At 45.4% G+C, this 22,696-nt stretch overlaps 1 protein-coding gene across 1 annotated transcript in view; it reads right to left on the bottom strand.

The window, feature by feature from the left end:
* The window catches only part of asah2 (N-acylsphingosine amidohydrolase 2), a gene marked incomplete at both ends in the record, with an annotated part of 101,171 nt that overhangs the window by 9,288 nt on the left and 69,187 nt on the right, over window positions 1–22,696 (bottom strand). Inside the window, 7 exons of the mRNA XM_084323053.1 lie at window positions 463–558; window positions 987–1,085; window positions 1,410–1,449; window positions 1,919–2,013; window positions 9,023–9,138; window positions 18,522–18,603; window positions 19,386–19,490. Of these exons, the coding sequence (XP_084179179.1) occupies window positions 463–558; window positions 987–1,085; window positions 1,410–1,449; window positions 1,919–2,013; window positions 9,023–9,138; window positions 18,522–18,603; window positions 19,386–19,490 (633 nt within the window). The remainder of the gene's footprint in view (window positions 1–462; window positions 559–986; window positions 1,086–1,409; window positions 1,450–1,918; window positions 2,014–9,022; window positions 9,139–18,521; window positions 18,604–19,385; window positions 19,491–22,696) is intronic.

A 22,696-nucleotide genomic window follows, 5' to 3' on the forward strand; every position in this document is an offset into this window, starting at 1 on the left:
TTTGATGTGGTCGTTCAAATAGAGAAGGCATGTGTCAGTGGAGTGGGATGTTCTGAAACCAGATTGGAATTCGTAGATTAGATTTTTTTCCCGCAAGGTACTTTTCGACCTGTTCGTATTGTATACTATTTTTTCCATGACTTTCGAGATGGAGGTAAGAATAGAAACAGGGCGGTAGTTGCCTGGGTCTAATTTGAGATAGATAGATAGATAGATAGATAGATAGATAGATAGATAGATAGATAGATAGATAGATAGATAGATAGATAGATAGATAGATAGATAGATAGATAGATAGATAGATAGATAGATAGATAGATAGATAGATAGATAGATAGATAGATAGATAGATAGATAGATAGATAGATAGATAATAACAATAACAATAATAATAACAATAACAACAATAATAATAATCGTAAAAATTACAAATGATTGAACACAAATTTAAATGGTGCCTACCTGTGCTATAGCTCTGGCCAAGCCTCTGTACTTCTGGATGTAGGCGCTGAGAGTGTGGGGGCCAAAGATGGTGGAGGCTCCTTCATAACGCTGGATCTGCAGGTGAAGAGGATGACAATGAACACTGGGAACATGCAGTTCAGAAAGAGAAAGGACTCCGACCAACAGCAGCATTGGTAAGAAGGAAATAGGACTAGGGTTCCAAAATTCTGATCTTCCTAACAATCACAAAATTTTGATCTTCCTAACAATCACTTTTTTCCTGTGTAACTTCATGTGTTTTTGTTTCTAAGAAAATGGCACTGTGAGAATTCTGTGTGTGTGTGTGTGTGTGTGTGTGTGTGTGTGTGTGTGTGTGTGTGTGTGTGTGTGTGTGTGTGTGTGTGTGTGTGTGTGTGTGTGTGTGTGTGTGTGTGTGTGTGTGTGTGTGTGTGTGTGTGTGTGTGTGTGTGTGTGTGTGTGTGTGTAGGTGTGTGTGTGTGTGTGTAGGTGTGTGTGTGTGTGTGTGTGTGTTCGTGTGGTACCTGGTATTCTTCATACGTAGTGATGTAATGAGTGTAGATGTTACTGAGACCAGCGATCACCACCTCTGCGTCCCTGAACGAACCCTCTGACTCCAACTCCTAATACACACACACACACACACACACACACACACACACACACACACACACACACACACACACACACACACACACACACACACACACACACACACACACACACACACACACACACACACACACACACACACACACACACACACACACACACACACACACACACACACACACACACACACACACACTCACACACACACACACACACACACACACACTGGTCTCCATGTGTTTATGTGGTTTAAGATACATTTTCAGATTCACTCGAACAGAGATGAAAAGACAAAAAGAAGGCACCAAATATTTCAATTGATACAGGTGTCTTACCTGTTTAACTGCCTCTCTTATCCTCCGACCTGACATGGTCCTGGTAGAAATAAATAAATACAAACAAATAAACAAACAAATAGATACAGTATAAGATGAAATATGTTCAGGAATTAAAAACAACAATCTTATTTAAGGCAAACAAATTTATAACAATTTATTATTATTATTTGGGGGGGGGGGGTTCTGTTTATTCTTTCTTATTTACCATCCGCTCCACACCCTGCTCCCGAGTTCTGGATCTCCGTGTATGACCTTCGCCTGCCAGACTACTCTCCGTGTGAACCTCCTGGACTGTTTAAGAACCCGTCCCCGGCTACAACCCCCCGCTTGTCTTACTACCGTGCTAGTCGCCTACTCCCTGGACTGTCTGAGAACCTGGTTACCGTATTCTTCCTTTTCCTAATAAAAATACCCGCTGTTTGGGTTTTCTCTGATTCAACATTGTCTCTGCCTGTTTGTATCTGCACTGGATTCTGTCTATAGTACAACCATTACAGTATTCTTACGTCATCTCTCCTGGTGTAGCCACCACAGCCACGTGGCCGATGGTGATAATCTGAACATCTACTATCTCTGGGTGCCACGGTAGAGGCCATGACATCTGTGATATAGAACAGAATGAATATTAATATCAACCAACATACAGTATATTAACTTATAAAGAGAGAGAGAGAACAAGGGAGAGAGAGAGAGAGCAAGAGAGACATACAGTATATATATATATATAGAGAGAGAGAGAGAGAGAGAGAGAGAGAGAGAGAGAGAGAGAGAGAGAGAGAGAGAGAGAGAGAGAGAGAGAGAGAGAGAGAGAGAGAGAGAGAGAGAGAGAGAGAGAGAGAGAGAGAGACAGAGAGAGAGACAGAGAGAGACAGAGAGAGAGACAGAGAGAGAAAGCGTGCGCTTAGGTTCTAGGTTGAAAATAAGTGCACGCTAGGTTGAATGAATTGATGAAAAATTCATGTCGCCGTTGGAACGTTTCATTATAAGCGCCTTGCAAGTTGCAACGTTGGTTAAGATATGAAAAGAGAAGTCTTTATTTGTCATGCAGATTAACACACACATGCATTGGGTCGCCGATGAAATGTCTCTCTGCACTTGACGTCCTTCCCCCTGAGGGCAGCCGGGAGCAGACACGGGCTGCGGTGTGGGCCGCGCTTGGGGACCAATCCAAGTGCTCTTGTCCGTCTTCGTCAGGGACGCGACAGCGTTAGCGATCTATTCTGCATGTTTTTCCATTGGGTTTATCTTATTGGGAGGGCAAACCCTTGCGCAGAAAGGCCCGGGAGAGATACCCCACCTGGGTACCTGGCAATGCGGCAACCTGGTCCCCAAGCAGGAATCGAACCCAGGATCTTCTAGCTGTGAAGTGTGTTAACCACTACACCACCGTGCCGTACAGTATGTACAGTATATAGATAGAGAGAGAGGGAGAGAGAGAGAGAGAGAGAGGGAGAGAGAGATATACAGTATATAGACAGATAATAATAATAATAGATTGGATTTTAAGAGAGAAGTGCCTTTCTCAGACTCAATGACACTGTACAAGGAAAGGATGAAAAAAAAAAAAAAAAAATTAAAGATAAAAATGTTTAAATTATGAATATATGTGTATAGTAACAACAGGAAAAAACAAATAAGATAAAAGAGATAACAAAAAGGAAGCAAGGTGCTGTCCAATTGGATGAAGTGGTTGAAATTAACAAACAAAACAAACAACAAAACAAAACAACGGAATCTGTGGCTTAAAAGAGTCAGGGGTGGGCTACTTGGGAGCGGGGCCGTGTTGCGTGAAGGCAAGTGTGAACAGGTGGGTTTTTAGCTTGGTTTTGAACAGGTTGATGGTGTCAGAGCCTCGGATGGGGTGGGAGAGGGAGTTCCACAGTCTGGGGGCAGCTACAGCGAAAGCTCGGTCTCCCAGTGTGGAACGCCTGGTGCGGGGGATGGTGAGGAGGTCGGAGTTGGATGAGCGGAGGCCTCGTGCTAGAGTGTAGGGGTGGAGTAGGTTGCTCAGGTAGGAAGGGGCCAACCCGTGCAGGGATTTGTAGGTGAGGAGGAGGATCTTGTAAGGGATTCGGTAGTTGATGGGGAGCCAGTGGAGTTTTTGCAGGGTGGGGGTGATGTGCTGCCAGGGTTTGGTGCGCGTGAGGACCCTCGCAGCAGAGTTTTGGACGTACTGTAAGCGATCCAGAACCTTCTTGGAAGCACCAAGAAGGATTCCGTTACAGTAGTCGAGGCGGGAAGTGATGAAGGCGTGAATGAGTGTTTCCGCTGAGGTGTCGGAGAGTGAGGGGCGGAGGCGGGAGATGGTTCTGAGGTGGAAGAAGGCGGATCTGGTGACAGACTTGACGTGAGGGTGAAATGAGAGGGTTGAGTCCAGTATTACGCCCAGGTTCCTTACCTCCGTGGAGGGGCAGATGGAGTAGCCATCCACGGAGAGAACAAGGTGGTCGATCTTTTGGAGGAGGGCTGGGGAGGCTACAACTATTAATTCTGTCTTCTTGTTGTTGAGTTGAAGGAAGTTGGTGGTCATCCATGTTTTTATGTCCTGGAGGCAGGCAGTGAGGGAGGGGGGAGGAAGGGGAGCCGAGGGTTTGGTGTGGAGGTAAAGCTGCGTGTCGTCTGCGTAAGAGTGGAAGTGGAGGCCGTGTTTCCTTATGATATCACAGAGTGGGAGGAGGTAGATCATAAAAAGGAGCGGACCTAGCACCGAACCCCGGGGAACACCCTGTTTAACAAGTGCTGGAGCTGACCTGGACCCCCGAGGGAAACATACTGCCACCTATTGGTAAGGTAGGATGTGAACCAGGGGCGGAGCTAGGGGGTGGCTACATGGGCTCAAGCCCCGGATGTATTCTGAAAAGCCCCGAATCTATTTAAAAAAAAAAAAAAAAATTTTTTTTTTTTTTTTTTACAATTCATCATTGTTACATGAAAATATGTTTGCACCAGATTTAGCAGAAGCTAATTTCCATCTGTGGTCTATCCAGCTGCTAACTGTATTTGAGTGAGTTAAGTCTTGGTGTTATGGTAGACTCAGACCTAAGCTTTAAATCACAATCAACAAGTTGACAAAAACTTAATTCTTCCACCTTAGAAACATAGCTAAAGTACGGCCATTTATAAATCAAAAGGACGCTGAAAACCAGATCCATGCCTTTATCTCAAGCCAACTCGACTACTGTAATGCACTCCTTACCGGCCTCCCGAAAAAATACGATGATAACTATTTTATTGCAATGCACTATTGCATTATTTTATTCTATTTGACTAACTATTTTATTGCACTGCACTATTTTACTTTGTATCAGTGAATCATAGACGCCTGGCCATAAGAGCATTCGGAGCATCTCTGCTCTCCCACTATTGAACTTGGGGGAGCAAAGGTATGATCTTGCTCCACCACTTTTTGATTATATGAAAAATATGATATATCCCCCCCCAATATATAAATCTAACCATAACTACGTTATGGTTAACTGAGTTTTATAGTGAAAAGAGCAGCTTTATTGGTCAAGATTGAAGGCTCTATATTGCAGGAAATTGCACGTACAGGTTCATTAAATTCAAAAAAAATCTGTCGTGGAGGGGGTTGTGCCGGACCCCCTCCAAACCACCCCTTGCCTGCCCAAAAACTAAATTTTTTTTAAAAAAGAAATTAAAAAAAAAAAAAAAAAAAAAAAAAAAAAGGGGGGGGGGGGGCCCATCTGGGCTAAGCCCCGGATCTCCTACAATCCTAAATCCGCCCCTGATGTGAACCAGGACAAGGGGGTACCAGTGATGCCAAGGACACTTTCCAAGCGGTCTAGGAGGATTGAGTGTGAGATGGTGTCAAAAGCAGCTGAGAGGTCCAGGAGGATGAGGATGTTGATGTTGCCAGCATCAGCAGCCATGAGGAGGTTATTTGTTACCTTGATCAGGGCGGTCTCGGTGCTGTGTTTATCCCTGAACCCAGACTGGAGTGGTTCAAACAGGTCATGGTAGGCTATGTGACTCTGTAGCTGGGCGGCTACTGCGCGCTCGAGGACCTTGCTGAGGAAGGGGAGGTTTGAAATGGGGCGGAAGTTGTTGAGGTTATCGGGGTCCAGACCGGGTTTTTTTAGAATTGGGGTGACTGCTGCCACCTTCAAGTCAGCAGGGACGGAGCCAGTGGACAGGGATGAGTTGATGATGTCAACCATGAGAGGACAGAGGGCAGGCAGGCCAGCCTTCACCAGGGTGGTGGGCATGGGGTCCAGAGAGCAGGTGGAGGATTTAGAGCCCGACACCAGCTTCGTAATTTTGATTTGATTTGATTTTATTAGGGATCCCCATTAGCTGGTGCGATAGCAACCAGCTAGTCTTCCTGGGGTCCATACACAAAAAAAACACAAAAACAATCACTATTGCAAAAAACAAAATTATTAAAAGTCAGTACACACAATGCATAATGAACCTACTGTAACAATTAATATAGCTAAAATTACATTAGTGTAAAACAAAAACAAAAAATTACTTTACAGTGTTAAAAACAATTTAAAAACAATTTAAGATTCTTTTTTAAAGTGAATCTACTGTAAATGCAGCAGAGGTTCCGAGGCAGGCCATTCCACAGAGTGAATGGTCTAAAAATAAAAGATCTCCCCAGAGCGCTGGTTCTAGGACCTGGCAATTCAAGCTGCCCACTACTGGAACCTCTAGTGTAATGCTCGTGCACAGTATTACTAAAAACAATCTGATTATGTATAAAAACAGGAGTCTTACTGCTCATGACCAACTTGAACAGCACAAGTATATTAAAAGACAATCTATTTTCAACGTTAAGCCAAGAGAGGCGGGCATGCATACGGCTCACATTAGACCTTAGTGAGCAGCCCAGTACCAACCGTGCTGCCCTGTTCTGGACCACCTGGAGCTTCCTGAGGTCACCACTGGCAGCAGATGAACACATCGCAGAGCAATAGTCAAGATGACATAAAACTAAACTTTGCACTATCTGACATAAAAGGGGACGGGCAACAAAAGAAGCACATTTCCTGGAAATACCAATTGCTCTTCCCATTTTTAAAACAATATAATTAATATGCTGAGACCAAGACAGAGTGCAATCCAGCATCACTCCAAGGAGTTTAGTACTTTCAACTTGTTGAACTGCTGAATTACACAAGTTTAAATGAAGCTTTGGATTTGTAGATAACCTGTGCCTTGTTCCCAGCACAATACATTTAGTCTTGGCGATATTAAGGACAAGTCTATTACATATTACCCAGTCATGCACAACTTTAAGTTCTCTACTCAAAACTTCATTAAGTACATTGCATGTTGGTGCTGCGTAATACAATGTTGAATCATCTGCATAAAGAACTGTTGTAGCACATTTGGTAGTCCAAGATAGGTCATTCGTAAATACAGAGAAGAGCAAAGGTCCTAGGCAACTTCCTTGCGGCACGCCACACTCTAGACCTCTGCTACTGGACAGGCTGCCATTTAGATACACCTTCTGTGATCTAGAGGACAAATAACTTAGTATCCACTTTAAAGCAGAAGAGTTAAAACCATAACATTTAAGTTTATCAACCAGTAGAGAATGGTCCAGCACATCAAATGCAGCACTAAAATCTAACAGCACAGCTCCCACCAACATAGAGTTATCTATAGCTTTAAGCCAGTCATCAGTCATCTGTATCAAGGCAGTAGAAGTAGAGTGACCAGCTCTATAGGCATGTTGAGAATCTGTTGCAAGCTTGTTTGAAACAAAATACTCTTGAATTTGTGAATGCACCAACTTTTCCATGATTTTTGCTCAAGACAGGTAAAATACTTATAGGTCTAGAATTTCCCTCATTAAAAGCAGCTTTGGTATCCTTAGGTAAAGGAAAAACCTTAGCCTCCTTCCACATCTTTGGAAATAGGCCCACATCCAAACATCTATTCATAATATGACATATAGGAGATGCTATAATACCAGCAGTCATTCTCAGCACTTTACTATCCAGGTTATCTAGGCCTGCTAACTTACTATCAGGAAGAGAGCGGAGTAACCGCTCCACCTCACTGACTTCAGCCTCATGAAATTCAAATTCACACATTTTGTCTTTCATTATAATATACTTAATACAGTCATTTGTTTTCATGTTGTTTGACATATTCATAGCATGCCTTAGTTTAGATACTTTACCCACATAATAATCATTAAAATGATTTGCAATCTCACCTGGTTTCGTGAGAACAAATCCATTTGATTCCACTAAGGGTGTGCACACAGTTGTCTTTCGACCCATCATTTCATTAAAAACATTCCATATTTGTTTGCTATCATTTCTCGCATCATATAACCTTTGTTTAAAATAGTCCCTTTTTTTTACCTTGTTTAGTTTTGTCACCTGATTGCGTAAAGCACAGTATTTATGCCTGTCATCAATTGAACCAGAACTAACTGAGGCTTTTTTGGCCATGTCTCTCTCTTTCATTAGGGTCCTGAGACTGCTGTCAAGCCATGGGGCAGATCTATTTTTGACGTGAATTTTTTTAAAGGAGCATACTTGTTTACAACACTCATATATCTTGACATAAATAAATCCAGGGCAGCTTCAGGGTCATCCTCACTACACACCATGTTCCAATCTATACTGGATATTTCATCAATAAATGAATCTTCATTAAATCTTTTATAGGACCGAGTTAATATGATTTTAGCTTTAAGTTTTGGAACCTTTGTCTTTCTAGTGACAGCTATTATATTGTGGTCACTGAACCCTACAGGGACAGAGACAGCCTTAGAGCATTGTTCAGAAACATTTGTATAAATATGGTCAATGCATGTCCCAGAAATAATACCATCACTGCCTAGACTTATTCTTGTTGGAGATGCAACAATTTGAGACAGATTACAAGCAGGGGGGGCGGTAAATCAGGATGACAAGCACAGGCTGGGGGCCAAGCAGTTTGAAGGCAAGGCATTCAAATGATGTAGCAGGAGGGGTGGGGACAGCCTTAACCTTGAAACAGGTACGATGGAGAACAGCAAGTCCACCACCCCGCTTTCCAACACGGGGTTGTTGTAGATATGTGTAGCCTGGTGGGGTGGCCTGGTTGAGTGTTAAGAACTCATTTGGTATCTGCCATGTCTCGACAAGGCAGGTAAAGTCAAATTTATGGTCCAAGATAATGTCATTAATGTAATGGGATTTGTTATTGAGGGACCGAGTGTTGAGGAGAGCAAAACTGGTCATGTGAACAGGGGCAGGAGTGCTGGGAGTGTGTAGCTGTAAGGGCCGGAGTAGGCTAAAATCCACTCCACGATTTCTAAAATCCTTTGTGAGTATTGATCTCGCGATACTCCCTGTGCTATTATGCAGAGGTCTCACGGGGTTTCCCGTGCTACTAGCGCCAGCTGCAACAGAGATCTGATGACGCGTCAGATGTGCGACACGGCGACCAGCTGAACAGATGGATGGAGTAAACAAACTTCCTCTGAATGCTTCTGTGGATGTAGCGAGGCCGGCAAAGAAGTCCAAGTTGTTTTATGAGTGTGCGATAGATTGATAGATAGATACTGTAGATAGAGAGAGAGATATACAGTATATAGACAGATACTGTAGACAGAGAGAGAGACAGAGGGACAAATACCTCACCTCTCCTGTATTAAAAAGGATAGGTTTGGGTTGGTGACAAGCTTGCGTCTCACTGGACGGTACTCCCAACAGAGCATCTCTGATCCCATCCCAGAACGGGTCACCCTCCACGGCCCCTAAAACACACACACACACACACACACACACACACACACACACACACACACACACACACACACACACACACACACACACACACACACACACACACACACACACACACACACACACACACACACACACACACACACACACACACACACACACACACACACACACACACACACACACACACACACACACACACACACACACACACACACACACACACACACACACACACACACACACACACACACACACACACACACACACACACACAAAACTATCACTTTAAACAAAATGTCACTTTAAATAATGGAAAGTCACTTTAAAGGAAGGAGGTACTGTATAGTATAGTTTAGATACATTAAGAGTTCAAATTGTAAATTGTATATTGTATAGTAGTATACATAGCAACCAGTTTCTCAGGAACTTAGCATGTCTTTTTAATAATTTTTTTTAAGATTTCTTTTTAGCGTTTTAGCTTTTTTCATGGTCAGACATGACCGACAGAGGAGAGAGGGTGAACGGGAGAAGAAGTGGGGAAGACATGCAACAAAGTATCCCCCGGGAGCGGGAGGCAAGCCCGGGACGGCCGCATGGGTGAGCGAGGGACTATGCGGTGCGCCACGAGGGCGCCCCTGCATGTCTTTTTTTATCATGCATATCTTGTGTCTTACCTATTTTCTTTTTTTCTCGCATTTCACTGTATGCCCTGGTATGTATGTGATAAATAAACCTCTTGATTCTTGATTCTAGCATGTCTTGTATAGTGTGGGAGGAAACCAACTCTAACCACCATGTCTTGTATTTGTGGGAGGAAACCAACTGTAACTAGCATGTCTGTTATATTATCATACTGGCAATCGCGTCTCACTCTGCCTACTGAGATATATCATTATCTCCAGCACCTAGTGTGCTCTGGGAAACAAAACAAATGCACCCACTTGCACGTGACCACGCCACTCCCATGCGTGCCTCTATGTTACGCCGGAAGTGGTCATGCCTCACCCTTCCTCATTCGTTTCCAAACGCGGAAGCAGCTCAGATGCACTTTTTTAACTGGAAATTGTTATGAAGCGTAAGGAGAAATTAGACAATGTTGGGAATTCGCCAAAAGTTCGCCAGCCCCCGGAACCTTCTCGGCACGTCCTAACAGCGCGGCGGTCCTGTCCTGTTTTTTCCTCGTCGCATGACCGCGGACCGAGGGACTTTGCACGACGGTTGGCAGTCGAGCCACGTCGCACCCAGGTAGGACCTGCGTGTAATACTGCTCGTTGTCTCGTGAGACGACCGGGTGATGTATTGGCGCGGGGGCGGGATATTTGGATAAACGGGGTCATCATGATTCACTTTTGGATGTTTTTCCAAGTATCCTAGCGTGCAGCTAATGCTAATGATAAGATGTTTGGGGCGCCGTTCCCATGTGCCCCGCCGGGGTTGTCACCAATCTTCCCTCCTCTTAACCATTTCATTGCTGAAGGTCAATCGGTGTCTAATGTTGAGGGTTTTGCTGAGGCTTTTTTACCATTTACACGGGTGGATGGGCTGACGACAGGGCTCAGGACAGGTGTGCCGTGCTTAGAGGAGCAGGTAGCATGGGTCCTTTGCCCTGGCATGGTTGAACGGTATCCCACCCGGAAGCCGACGCCGGAGGGCGAGTCAGCCCGGCAGCTGGCTGAGTGGGCTGATGAAGCTTGGACGGAATTTAGCAGCAACCAATAACATTGCTCAATTGGCTGCTTTTCTGTCCAAAATGGTGTCGGGTGGTGGGGCCTTAGGGCCAGCCGACGTCAAAAACATCGCGCAGATTTTTGAGGTTATACAGCTTTTGACCCAGCCGCAAGCTATAACCGCAGGGAGGGCTAGGATGCTGTCAACGCTTGTTCACAGGCATATTTGGTTGGAGCAATCTCCCATTGAGGAGGAGAGGAGACTTCCCCTCCTCAGGGCTCCCCTCTCCGCAGATGGACTCTTTGGTCTGTCCGAAGGGGCGCGGGCGGTATTTGACCTGGGCTCCACACCGCCCCACACCACGCAGCCAGAGGTGAGAACATGCGGCCATTTTCCCCCCGCCTGAGATACCCTGGGCACAAAGAAAACAGGTGATCACAAGGCCGACAGCCTCGGCGGCCGAGGGATCGGCTACATTAGATGGGCACGCCCTAAAAAACTTTGCCATCTAGCTGTGTCTAGCACGCTCTACGGTTACTCCCCCCCGCTACACTACAGGACTCAGGGCTCTGATTTGTCCCCTTTGGCTGCGGGCCACGTTCTTCCAGTGAAGCGCAAGCGGCCCCACATTTCGCTTCTCATGGAGACCGGGGCTGACACCCAGTTGCTAGCTAGGCCTGGGTCTGTCTATGAGAATGCTGTGCTGTCAGGCGGCTCCCACACCACACGTCCTGCGTCTGTGTTTGGTGAGCCTGGTGTTGTGTCTGTCGACAGAGCAGGGTTCCCTGTATCTAAAAGATTTTGTCAAATGGGGAACTCTATGCCCAGGAGGTCGCAGCGTGGGTTCCCCCAGCCCCGCCCTCGCCAGGCCGGGTATTACGTTAGTGCCTCCCCCGACCGGAAGACCGGCGGTGGTCAGTCAGGCACGCGTGATTTGGGTAGTAGTAATATCACTACAGGGCTACGGTCTGTAGGGACTCACCCTATCGGGCAGCATGGGGACCACACACCTTGCATGTCCAGCTGCAGAGCAGGCTGTCCTCAGCAGTCTATGCCGGGAAGATGCTCAGCGGGGGAGCCTATGTCACCAGGGGTGATCGCCGCTCTCCCCGTATCAGGCCGGCCCTTTCTGTCGGGGTCCCCCCTTGGGTGCGATTGCCTCGTTGGTAGAGTCAGGGTGCGATATCCCGGCTCCGTGAGACACCCTGCTCTCGCAGTTGGCGTTTTGGGTTTGGTACAGACCCTTTTGTCAGGGTCCGCAGCAGTGACAGCTCTGGCCGACGAGATCCAATCTCTTGTTGGCGAAGCAGGCCATCGTTGTGGTCCCAAGGGAGGACGCGATGTGTGGTGTTTACTCGTGGTATTTTCTGGTGCCCAAGAAATCGGGAGGTGTCAGACCTATACTGGACCTGTCTGCGTTCAATCGGCTGATTGTGGCGAGAAGGTTCAGAATGTTGACCGTGAAACACCTGTTAAGCGCTGTCAGAGTGGGAGACTGGTTCACCTCCATAGACCTGAAGGATGCGTATTTTCTAGTGCTGTCAGGCGATTAAAAAAATGTATCTAATTAATTACAGGATTTGTAATTAATTAATCTAATTAATCGCATTTTAATCGCATAACCATTTTATGCCTGATATTCTATATTCTATAATCATATTTCAAATTGCATGTGTCCGGATGGCAGAATTCAGTACAGTATCTACAAAACTTTCTGTTTAATCATCTTCCATCTATTAATTTGCTTAGATTTTTCAGGTCTGGTCAATTTGAGCATAGTGTTATTCACAGTCAAAGATAAAAAAAAAAATGTATTGATATTCTCATTTGGTTCATTACAATTTACTCAAGCCTAGTAACAGACACAGTATTTATTTCTGACACTGGGAATACATTCCCTGAGATCCATAGATGTCCCTAGAATCAGATACCAAGAACATGCAAATGGACCATATAAAAAAAAGTCTGTAATGTGTATTCTACGTTATTATGGAATGAATGAGATAAAAAAAAAATGTATTTAAAAAAAGACAAAAAAATCTTTTTTTTTGTAATAAATTTTGAGTTAATTTTCATAACGCGATAATTTGCTGTGTAATTAATTAATCTAATTAACGCGATAAACTGACAGCCCTAGTATTTTCACATCCCGATCTTCCCTCCTCACAGGAAATTCCTACGCTTCCTGCTTCAGGGCATAGCGTACGAGTAAGAGAGGCTGCCGTTCGGCTACTCTCTGGCTCCTCGCACATTCACCAAGTGCGTGGAGACCGCGCTAGACCCACTGCGTCGTCAGGGGATAAGAATTGTATTCTACCTCGACGACATTCTGGTCCTCAACCGGTCAGAGGAGATCGCCAGGTTTCATACCAGGCTGGTGGTGGAATTCCTCACCAGTCAGGGGTTTTGCTGTGAACTGGAAGAAGAGTACTCCTCTTCCCAGTCAACAGGTGGAGTACTAAGCTCAAGGCCCATGAGGGCAACCCTCTCAGAGCAGCAGCGGGAGGATATTCTCAGGAGCCCGTTCTAGTGACACGCGTACCTACCCCCCTCCTGGGACTGGGGATGGCGGCGTGATTAGGGCACGGGATTGGTTCTGGTCGTGCTGGACCAGGTCAGTTAACCCGTTGTCCGCCGGGGCGCAGATCTGCTGTTCTGGTACCCTGAGGGACTTGTGCTTTTTCGGGGGGGAAATGCCGGGTCGGCCCGGGCGTTGCAGGGTTTGACGTTATGGAGATGTTCGTGGTTATGTTACTACGTGTTATCCCTCACTGTTGCTTGGTCCACGTTGTGTTGTACCTTGCGCCGTGCTGAAGGAGCCTGGTCCTTCTCCATTCTTTTTCGCCCCTCTCTTCTCCTGCTTGGCGGGGCTGGGAGGGGGCTGTTGAGGTGGTCCTTGTAGAACTCCTCTGGCATCCCTGTGTACGTCCCGGTCCGTCGGGCCCGGGTTCAAATTTGTTTTCGTCAACCTGTTGGCCTGGGTTAAACCCTTCTTAAAAACTGAAACACTTGTACTGCTGTATAGCCAGTGTATATCCGCAGTTGTGTTTTGGAGTTTTTTCTTGGGGGGTTATAGGAACAACCGCCTCATGTTAGAACCAAGGGGGTGGTTGGTTCCCTGGTGTGTTGGTAGCGGAGTCAACTCTCGGGGTAGGCCGGGTTTGGCCCTGTCTACCTGTGAGTGTGCCCCCGCACCTTTCATGACATCTGCCAATCATGTCAGCCTTCTCTGCCTCGGCCCCTCTAGAGAGTCGAGTTTTTTTTTGCGGAGGCTGCGACATGGTGCACAGCATGCCAGCATACGCCCCTTCCGCCGGGGTGCTGTTTCAGCAGACCCCTTTGGCGCCTGTCTAGTCCGCAGTGCTCCAGGCTCAGGTCGAGTGGCCTGTTGCCTGGATTGAGGGATCGACCTCTTTTGGGGGTTGTCTCCCCGGTGCGCTGCCTGGTCCCGCTGTGGGTGTAGCCTCTTGAGTGCTTCGGGGCGGCGTGCTGTAGGGGGGAAGCGCCTGCTCTTGGATGGGCCCTGTCCGAATACACTGGCGATGTGGGGGGTGGTGTCACTAGTGACCGCCTGGTGGGGTCTCGATGCTGCGGCGTCGTTGGCCTCACCAGGCCCCCTTTTCCGGGGGGTCCAGTCCCTTCCTGGGGCTGGGTCCTCCTTCGCGCTCTGCTGCTACGGCCTTGCCACGGGGTTGGGTTTTTGCCCTTGACCCCGTGATATTAGGGGTTGTAACAGGGTTTTTATTTCTTCCTGTTCGTTCCCTAGTGGCATGTGGGTTGCGCGTTTGTGTAGTCGTGGGTTCTTCTGTGGAAGGTAAGTCCCACGGTCTGCTCACCCTGTGCGTTTGAGTTGCTAAACTCCTCTTCGCACAGTCGAATCCGATACCCCCCTGTCCTCCGCTAGGGGGGTCCGGGGGCTCGGGTCCTCCCCGGTTCTGATGGTTGTGGGGGGCCTCAGCGGGTACATTTGTCGAGCTCCGCTCTGCTCAGCTCCTGTATTCCAGTATGACGCAGAGCGGAGCTACACGACTTATAATGTACGGTTATGTCTATAACCATAGTTATATGAGTGTAGTGACGCTCTGCGTCGGACTCACTGAGGACCCCGTGGTCTTCGCCTTTGTGGTGAAAGACTTGGGAAGGAGCTGTTAGTATGGCCACACCCCTGCTTATGTAGAGGAGCAGATGGGGGTGTGGCCAGGCGGATGGGTGTGTAAAGGTGCATGTGAAAATGTATTCAGTGCTAGTACTGAGAGCGTCACTACACTCATATAACTATGGTTATAGACATAACCGTACGTCTTGTATAGTGTGGCAGGAAACCAACTGTAACTAGCATGTCTTTTAATTTATTGAATTATTTAAACGGATCCCCATTAGCTGATGCTTTAGCGGCAGCTAGTCTTCCTGGGGTCCAACAACATACATATACAGTACACAAGATAACATACACCGATAGAACATAAGAAAACATATATCACAATGAAAATTAATCATAGAATAGAGAAAAAACATGTATCATAGAATAAAAAGAAATGTAAAACAGGAGATGAAAAACAAGAGATAAAAAAAAAGAGATAAAATCCAGTTAGAACCAAATAAAACAATTTATCAGGGTGTGCATGTATTCAAGCTGTGCTGTATCATGAATTGAAAATGGGGGACCCTGATGTAAACAAGACGAAAGTCTTTCTCCGGTCTGCATCCCCCCAACAACTGCGTGCACGCGTGCAGCATGTCTTTTATAGTGTGGGAGAAAACCAACTGTAACTAGCATGTCTTTTATAGTGTGGGAGGAAACCAGCTCTAACTAGCATGTCTTGTATAGTGTGGGTCTGTGGGAGGAAACCGGAGGTCTTGGAGGAAATCCATGTGAACCAAGGGAAAAACATGCAAACTCCACACAGTAATGGAGTTCAGGGTGCTAACCACTGCGCCACAAATCAGTATTTGCATATACAACTGGTCCCAGGTCAGATGAGCAGGCTTGGATTAGGCTGGTGGTGGTGTACATTTACATTACATTTACATTTAGTCATTTAGCTGAGGCGTTTATCCAAAGCCACTTACAAGTTCTGTACAACAAGCCATCAGGAAAGGCACAACTCTATCAGCTGAGTAACAATGTTCATCAAAGTGTTGAGTGCTACAGTGTAGCCAGGGCCGCCTGGGAGAAATGCGAGGCCCTGTGAGAGAGCATGTCTGTTTGTGTGTGTGTGTTAGAGAGAGAGCATGTATATGTGTGTTAGAAAGAGAGAGAAATATATAGAGAGAGAGCATGTAATTTTGTGTGTTAGAGAGAGATATAGAGCATGTCTGTGTGTGTTAGAAAGAGAGAGAGAGAGAGAGCATGTGTGTTTGTGTGTTAGAGAGAGAGAGCATGTCTGTGTGTGTGTGTTAGAGAGAGAGCATGTATGAGAGAGATAAGCAAAGATGAGCCCCTAAAGCAGGGGTCGGGAACCTATGGCTCGCGAGCCATATATGGCTCTTCTGGTGACAGCATATGGCTCCCAGAATTTTTTGAGTAAAAAAAAAAAAAAAAAAAAATTTTTTGATACTTGTGATATTTCTTAATAATACTGTGTCATTTAAAAGTAAACAGAAATTAGTTTTGAAGATACAGCTAATAGTATCTGTAGCTGAAGATATAGCGAGCAGAGCTGGCGAGGGAACACAAGTGGACAGAAATAAAAAATCTTCAACCTGAAGACCAGCTGATTCTTAAAACTTGGAACGAGCTTCCTGTGACATACCACACAATGCAGCATGAGTATTGCCATATATTGACCATGTTTGGCTCTACATATGCATGTGGGCAGTCATTCTTGCATATGAGGAACATTAAGACCAACCTACGCTCACGTTTAACTGATGGAAGCCTCAACGCCTGCATGAAGCTCAACCTCACCACGTATGAACCAGATTACAAGGCCATCAGCAAAACCATGCAGCACCAGAAGTCGCATTAAAAGTAAGACATATTTAATTCATTATACGTTAAAAATACTATATGGCTCTCAATGAAATATATTTAGAAATATTTGGCTTTTATGGCTCTCCCAGTCAAAAAGGTTCCTGACCCCTGCCCTAAAGGATATTCAACTTTTAATGGAAGAACAAAACAGAAGGAAAAGATAACTTCACAAAGGCAACATGAATATACATAGATCCAAAAGGACAAAGATCAACACTTAAATCCAAAGAGAAGAGGGTCTATACCAGAGAAAACAAAGTAGCAAGGAGCCAATGGCGGACATCAGCTAAATAGGCTAACTGCAAATAGAGTAGCCAGGTACTGACACCAGGCCACACACCGTTAGCTACTACAACAGCTAGCCGGCCCGTTTGGCTCCCTAGAGAGAGAGAGATATATCCACGGCGGGAATAGAATAGAGTGCATTAAAAACTCACCAAACGTCCAAGAGGATGGAGACAACCGCGTGGAGTTGACGAAGTTCATCAGCCGAATGACCGTCCTCTTCATCTTGGCATAACAATGCTGCACGCGCTCTCTCTAGGTTAGCTAACGCTAGTTAGCCTTTAGCTAAGCTAGCTACTAGCCGACATCATCATGGCTATCCCGATTGAACCACACGTTAGCACTCGATATTATAACATAGCTAAAGCTAACTAGCTGTCCCTGCCTTTAGCCGGGATGGCTAGCCTGACTGAACTGTCTAACATGCAACAACTTTCATCTTCAGTCCATCTGCCGAATGACCGTCCTCTTTGTTTTGGCTGGCATAACTAAGCATAACCTCCAAAGCTGCACGCGCGAAATAGTCAAACGCAGCTGACGCACGCCGGCGTACACATGATGTAACCCCTCCCTTCGTTGAAACCAATAGTATGCCTGCTGCAGAGCCCCAGAGCTCCAATAGTGAGTATGTCTGCTGCAGAGCCGCAGAGCCAGGAACATTCTACAAACGTGTCTAATGTGAAATATATAAGCATATAAGCAAAACTAGATTTTAGGTCTGTGATGAAAAAGGGCTTCGCGGGAAGGGGGGCCTCGCAAAAAATAATAAAAAATAATAAAAAAAATAATAATTTTTTTTTTTTTTTTTTTTTGTGCGAGGCCCCCCTTCCCGCGAGGCCCTTTGCGACCGCACTGCTCGCACACCCCCTGAGGCGGCCCTGAGTGTAGCTTAGTTTATGACAGTATGGTTAGTTAGGGTTAGATTTTTTTTTATTTTTATTTTTTTTATTCAGATAATGGTTGAAGAAAGTAAGGTAAGGTAAGGTAAGGTAATTTATTTATATAGCACGTTTAAAAGCACAAGAGCCAACCAAAGTGCTGTACAGTCAAAGCTTAAAATCAATGTCCTAATATAAAATACACAAATACAAAAATACAAAAAGGCACAGCAGGACAAGACAGTACATTCAGAGAGTAGGACAGTAGGACAACACACGAATAGGGGAACACAAAGTACAGTAGCACACAGGGGACAGAGGAGCATAAGAAGAGATACAAGAGGGAGGGGGCAGGATAAAATTACATGGGAGTGTGTGAGTTAGGGTGTGGGAGAATCAGGGTTTAAGAAGTGCGTCTTTAGTCGACGGCGAAAGATTGGACGTGTTTTGGCTGTCCTAACTGGGGTGGGTAGTTCATTCCACCATTGTGGGGCAAGGACTGAGAATAGGCGACTTCTCTTTGATGACCCTCCCGGAGCTTGGATAGGAGTAGGTCTGACCCTGACCCTGGCTGTGGTGTACTGACCCTGGGTGAAGTTCAGATCTCCTCCTCCATCTGTGGTTCCTGCTGCAAAGCTGTGGCCCAGGGCAGGTTTACATGTTCGAGCCTGGAATGGTTACAAGCACACCATCACAACCAGCACCATAGCATGTCCACACGCACGCACGCACACACACACACACACACACACACACACACACACACACACACACACACACACACACACACACACACACACACACACACACACACACACACACACACACACACACACACACACACACACACACACACACACACACACACACACACACACACACACACACACACACACACACACACACACATTTTAATACTTTATTTGGTTCCACAAATTATATTACATAAACAGGGAATCAAATATATCGGGGCCAAGCAGCACCTCCTTCTACACACGGCTAAGCTGCCAATAATAGCTGAGACAGAGCAATATTTGAGAGAAGAGGAGGAGGAAGATGAGGAGGAGGAAGATTATTGTCTGTGTGACCCATGCTGTGTTTATCTACTTTTGGAAGGAGGACCCCGCTGTGTACCATAACCCCCGATCGTCTGAGAAGAACCCGTCTGTGTATCGACCCCTGCTTGCCCGACATCTCTTCTCCCGGATCAGCCCCCGCCCGTATGAGAACCGATCTATGTGTACCGAACCCCGCTAACCGACCAAGACGATTCTCAAGAATTACGGACTGGCTGACGTTCTCCTTAACCTCTCCTTTTCCCCTAAACAGCAATAAAACTGCTGTTAAACTCGCTTCTACTTTGTGCCGTGTGTATTTTATTAATTCAAATCTGGTCAAAACACCCCACAGTCTGTCACAGTGTGTTGTAGGTGTGTATGTGTGTACTGACCGTGTGTGTGTCGTTGACACGGACAGTAACATCCGTCATATTGACCCACTGATGAGCAGAGTGGAGAAACCCAGTCAGCTCTCTGTTTGCCTTCGCATACAGCTCCTGGAATTACAACACATTTTACTCACACAATCACACAATAATATATACAGTATAGCCTTAATTTAGTAATAATTATATTAGTATGTACGTATATCATATATATCATATTCAAAACACTACACACAATTAGCACAACCCCACACAATTACCAGACCACCTCAGATCCTTTTCTAAATGAAACACTCTTTTCACTAAAAACTATACACTCATTTATAAAAACGTGTTGACATGTATTTGGGTATATGTCTCATTCTGCAGCATTGTTCTTGTGCAGTGTTTGGTGAATTTATTGTATATTTGCACATTCTCTGTGTACTTCAATCTCATTCAATTTTGGTTGAAGACAGGTGAACTCACCTGCTGCATTTGTATAGTGCTTAAAGTGGAAATGAAGCAGTGCGATAAATACATATTCATAGCATCACATTAGTATTTAGATAAGCCACAGAAGAAGTCACGTTATAAAAATAAGCAGTTTCTAAAAAAAAACGATTTGTTGTGTACATTTCTGAAGCATTTAGCATTATGGGCGCGGCCATTTTGTTGCTGACGTCATACCGTTGGTTGGGTGTATACACTCTGGTTAGCTGCCTATAGTGAATGGGTCAGTCAGCAAATAAAATGTTGCCTACAAAACAACGGGACCGCGGTGGTTCTGTTTGTATTGCTCCTGGCTGTTCAAACTAATTTTACCATGTGAGAGAGAGGAAAGTTGGTTAATTTCCACAAACTACCAGTGAAAAAAACAGTGTTGTTGACATGTTGGCTCGGGCTGGCTGCACTCAGGCGGCGCGACCAGCCTGTTGGACAGGGAAGGAGGATCTGCAGAGAACACTTCATTGCCTCGGATTATGTTGTTGGGGTGGGATGTTTGTCCAGAAGACCACTAATCAGCTGAAGCCGGACGCGGTTCCCTCGGTCTTCGACAGACAGACCGGCGTTAGCTCTCGGGAGCGATCGCTAGCTAGTTGGCACCAGCCGGGGACCGGCGTTAGCTCTCGCTAGCTAGTTAGCGTTAGCAACCGGAGCGTCGCGGAGCATTCAGCCTGCTGGCTACCTAGACCCACTTCAACCAGCGTCGCGGAGCATTCAGCCTGCTGGCTACACAGCTTGTCGGTGTGCTGGAGCCTGGAGCCAGCTACCGTTAGCTTGCAGAGGCTCCAGCACACCGACAAGCTGTGTAGCCAGCAGGCTGAATGCTCCGCGACGCTGGTTGAAGTGGGTCTAGGTAGCCAGCAGGCTGAATGCTCCGCGATGCTCCGGTTTCCCGAGAGCTAACGCCGGTCTGTCTGTCGAAGACCGAGGGAACCGCGTCCGGCTTCAGCTGATTAGTGGTCTTCTGGACAAACATCCCACCCCAACAACATAATCCGAGGCAATGAAGTGTTCTCTGCAGATCCTCCTTCCCTGTCCAACAGGCTGGTCGCGCCGCCTGAGTGCAGCCAGCCCGAGCCAACATGTCAACAACACTGTTTTTTTCACTGGTAGTTTGTGGAAATTAACCAACTTTCCTCTCTCTCACATGGTAAAATTAGTTTGAACAGCCAGGAGCAATACAAACAGAACCACCGCGGTCCCGTTGTTTTGTAGGCAACATTTTATTTGCTGACTGACCCATTCACTATAGGCAGCTAACCAGAGTGTATACACCCAACCAAAGGCATGACGTCAGCCATGACGTCAGCAACAAAATGGCGGCGCCCATGTTGAAAACAGGGATATTATATTATATTTTTCAGACAAATAAGATAGATTTCACATTTGATTATAGAACCCTGTCTTACACAAGGTACACAACAAACAAACTAGGATCACATTGCTCACTGCTTCATCTCCACTTTAAACCTGATTGGTGTGTCTACAATTAAGCAATCATGTGTTTACACTTGATGGCTGTGTTTAATCAATTGGCTCATAAGTGTGTTTAGTGTTTTGCAAATCACTGTGTATTGTTTTGCAAAAAGTGTGAGGCTGACATTGTATATATGTTTTGCTCCTTGAGTATAAGGTTTTGATAATTGTGTAATACTTTTGCTTTTAGTGTTCATGCAATCGAAATAAACTGTAATCGCATGATTGTCCATAGTTACGTAACTGTGATTAAGCAATTTTCTGTCTTAAATGGTTATTTTTAAAATGTTTAATACTCTTATCAAATTAGTGGTGTTAATATGTATTTGCGTTAACACGTTATTAACACACTAACTTTGACAGTGTCGTATAATTATCTGATTAATTATACTTGGGAGTGCAAAACAAGGATGAAATTCCCTTTTTGAAATAAGATGAAGATCTTTGGATTGACTTCCCAAGTGTAAGTAGTTAGAGGGCCCTGATACTATGGGGTTGATGGTAGGCAATTAAATCAGTTAATTTACATGCAAGGCAGCTGCGCCTACGAAGACAATGGAATGGTATTAATAAAAGCTTGGTCACCTAGAAACTAAATTCAGAACAGTAGGCTATTTGAATTTCTTGATTAAAGTTCACACATACCGTGTGAGGGCTGTGTGTGTGTGGGTCATGAGCAGATAACAGGGATTCTTAAAGTTATCCGTGAAACGGACAACCACTAGACTGCTTACACAGATATTTTAGGAGAGGGGACAAATTAAACAACTGAAAACAACCTTTACAGGTGGAAATCTCAAAATGAGTAATTAAGAAAATAAATCAAGTCCCAAAAAACAGGACTACTCTCAATAAAGAGGTATAGTATAAAAGTAAATAAGCCACAAGGACACCTCCTAATAAAGGAGTTTATATTGGAAAAAGTAAAACAATAAACCTCCACTAAGGGAGTTTATGTGTAGAATCACATGAGTAGCCTAAAATAAGAACGACTACCATAAAGCTCAATTCTGAATCAGAGATCAGACTACACTTCAATATAATGAGCGTGACCAAAAGGACAACCAACACTAGGAAATGAAAAAGCAGTTGACACTGCAATCTCCAAACTTAAATAGACTCCACATGGCCATAGGCACAGCTGCACTGCATCAGGTGCAATCAAGCCCACACACCTGCCGACCCATGAGGCAATTAACCACAGGGAACAGGGATTGACAGCTATCCCTCACAGAGAGGTGAAATAAAGCAAAAATAGATAGCTGTCCCTCACAGAAAGGTGAAATAAGGCAAAAACCATGACAGGACCCCCCCTCTAGGGGGCGGCTCCAGACGGACCCTCTGAGACACGTCTC

Source organism: Notolepis coatsorum, assembly GCF_963971535.1.
Source record: "Notolepis coatsorum genome assembly, chromosome: 10".
Classification (NCBI taxonomy): Eukaryota; Metazoa; Chordata; class Actinopteri; order Aulopiformes; family Paralepididae; genus Notolepis; species Notolepis coatsorum.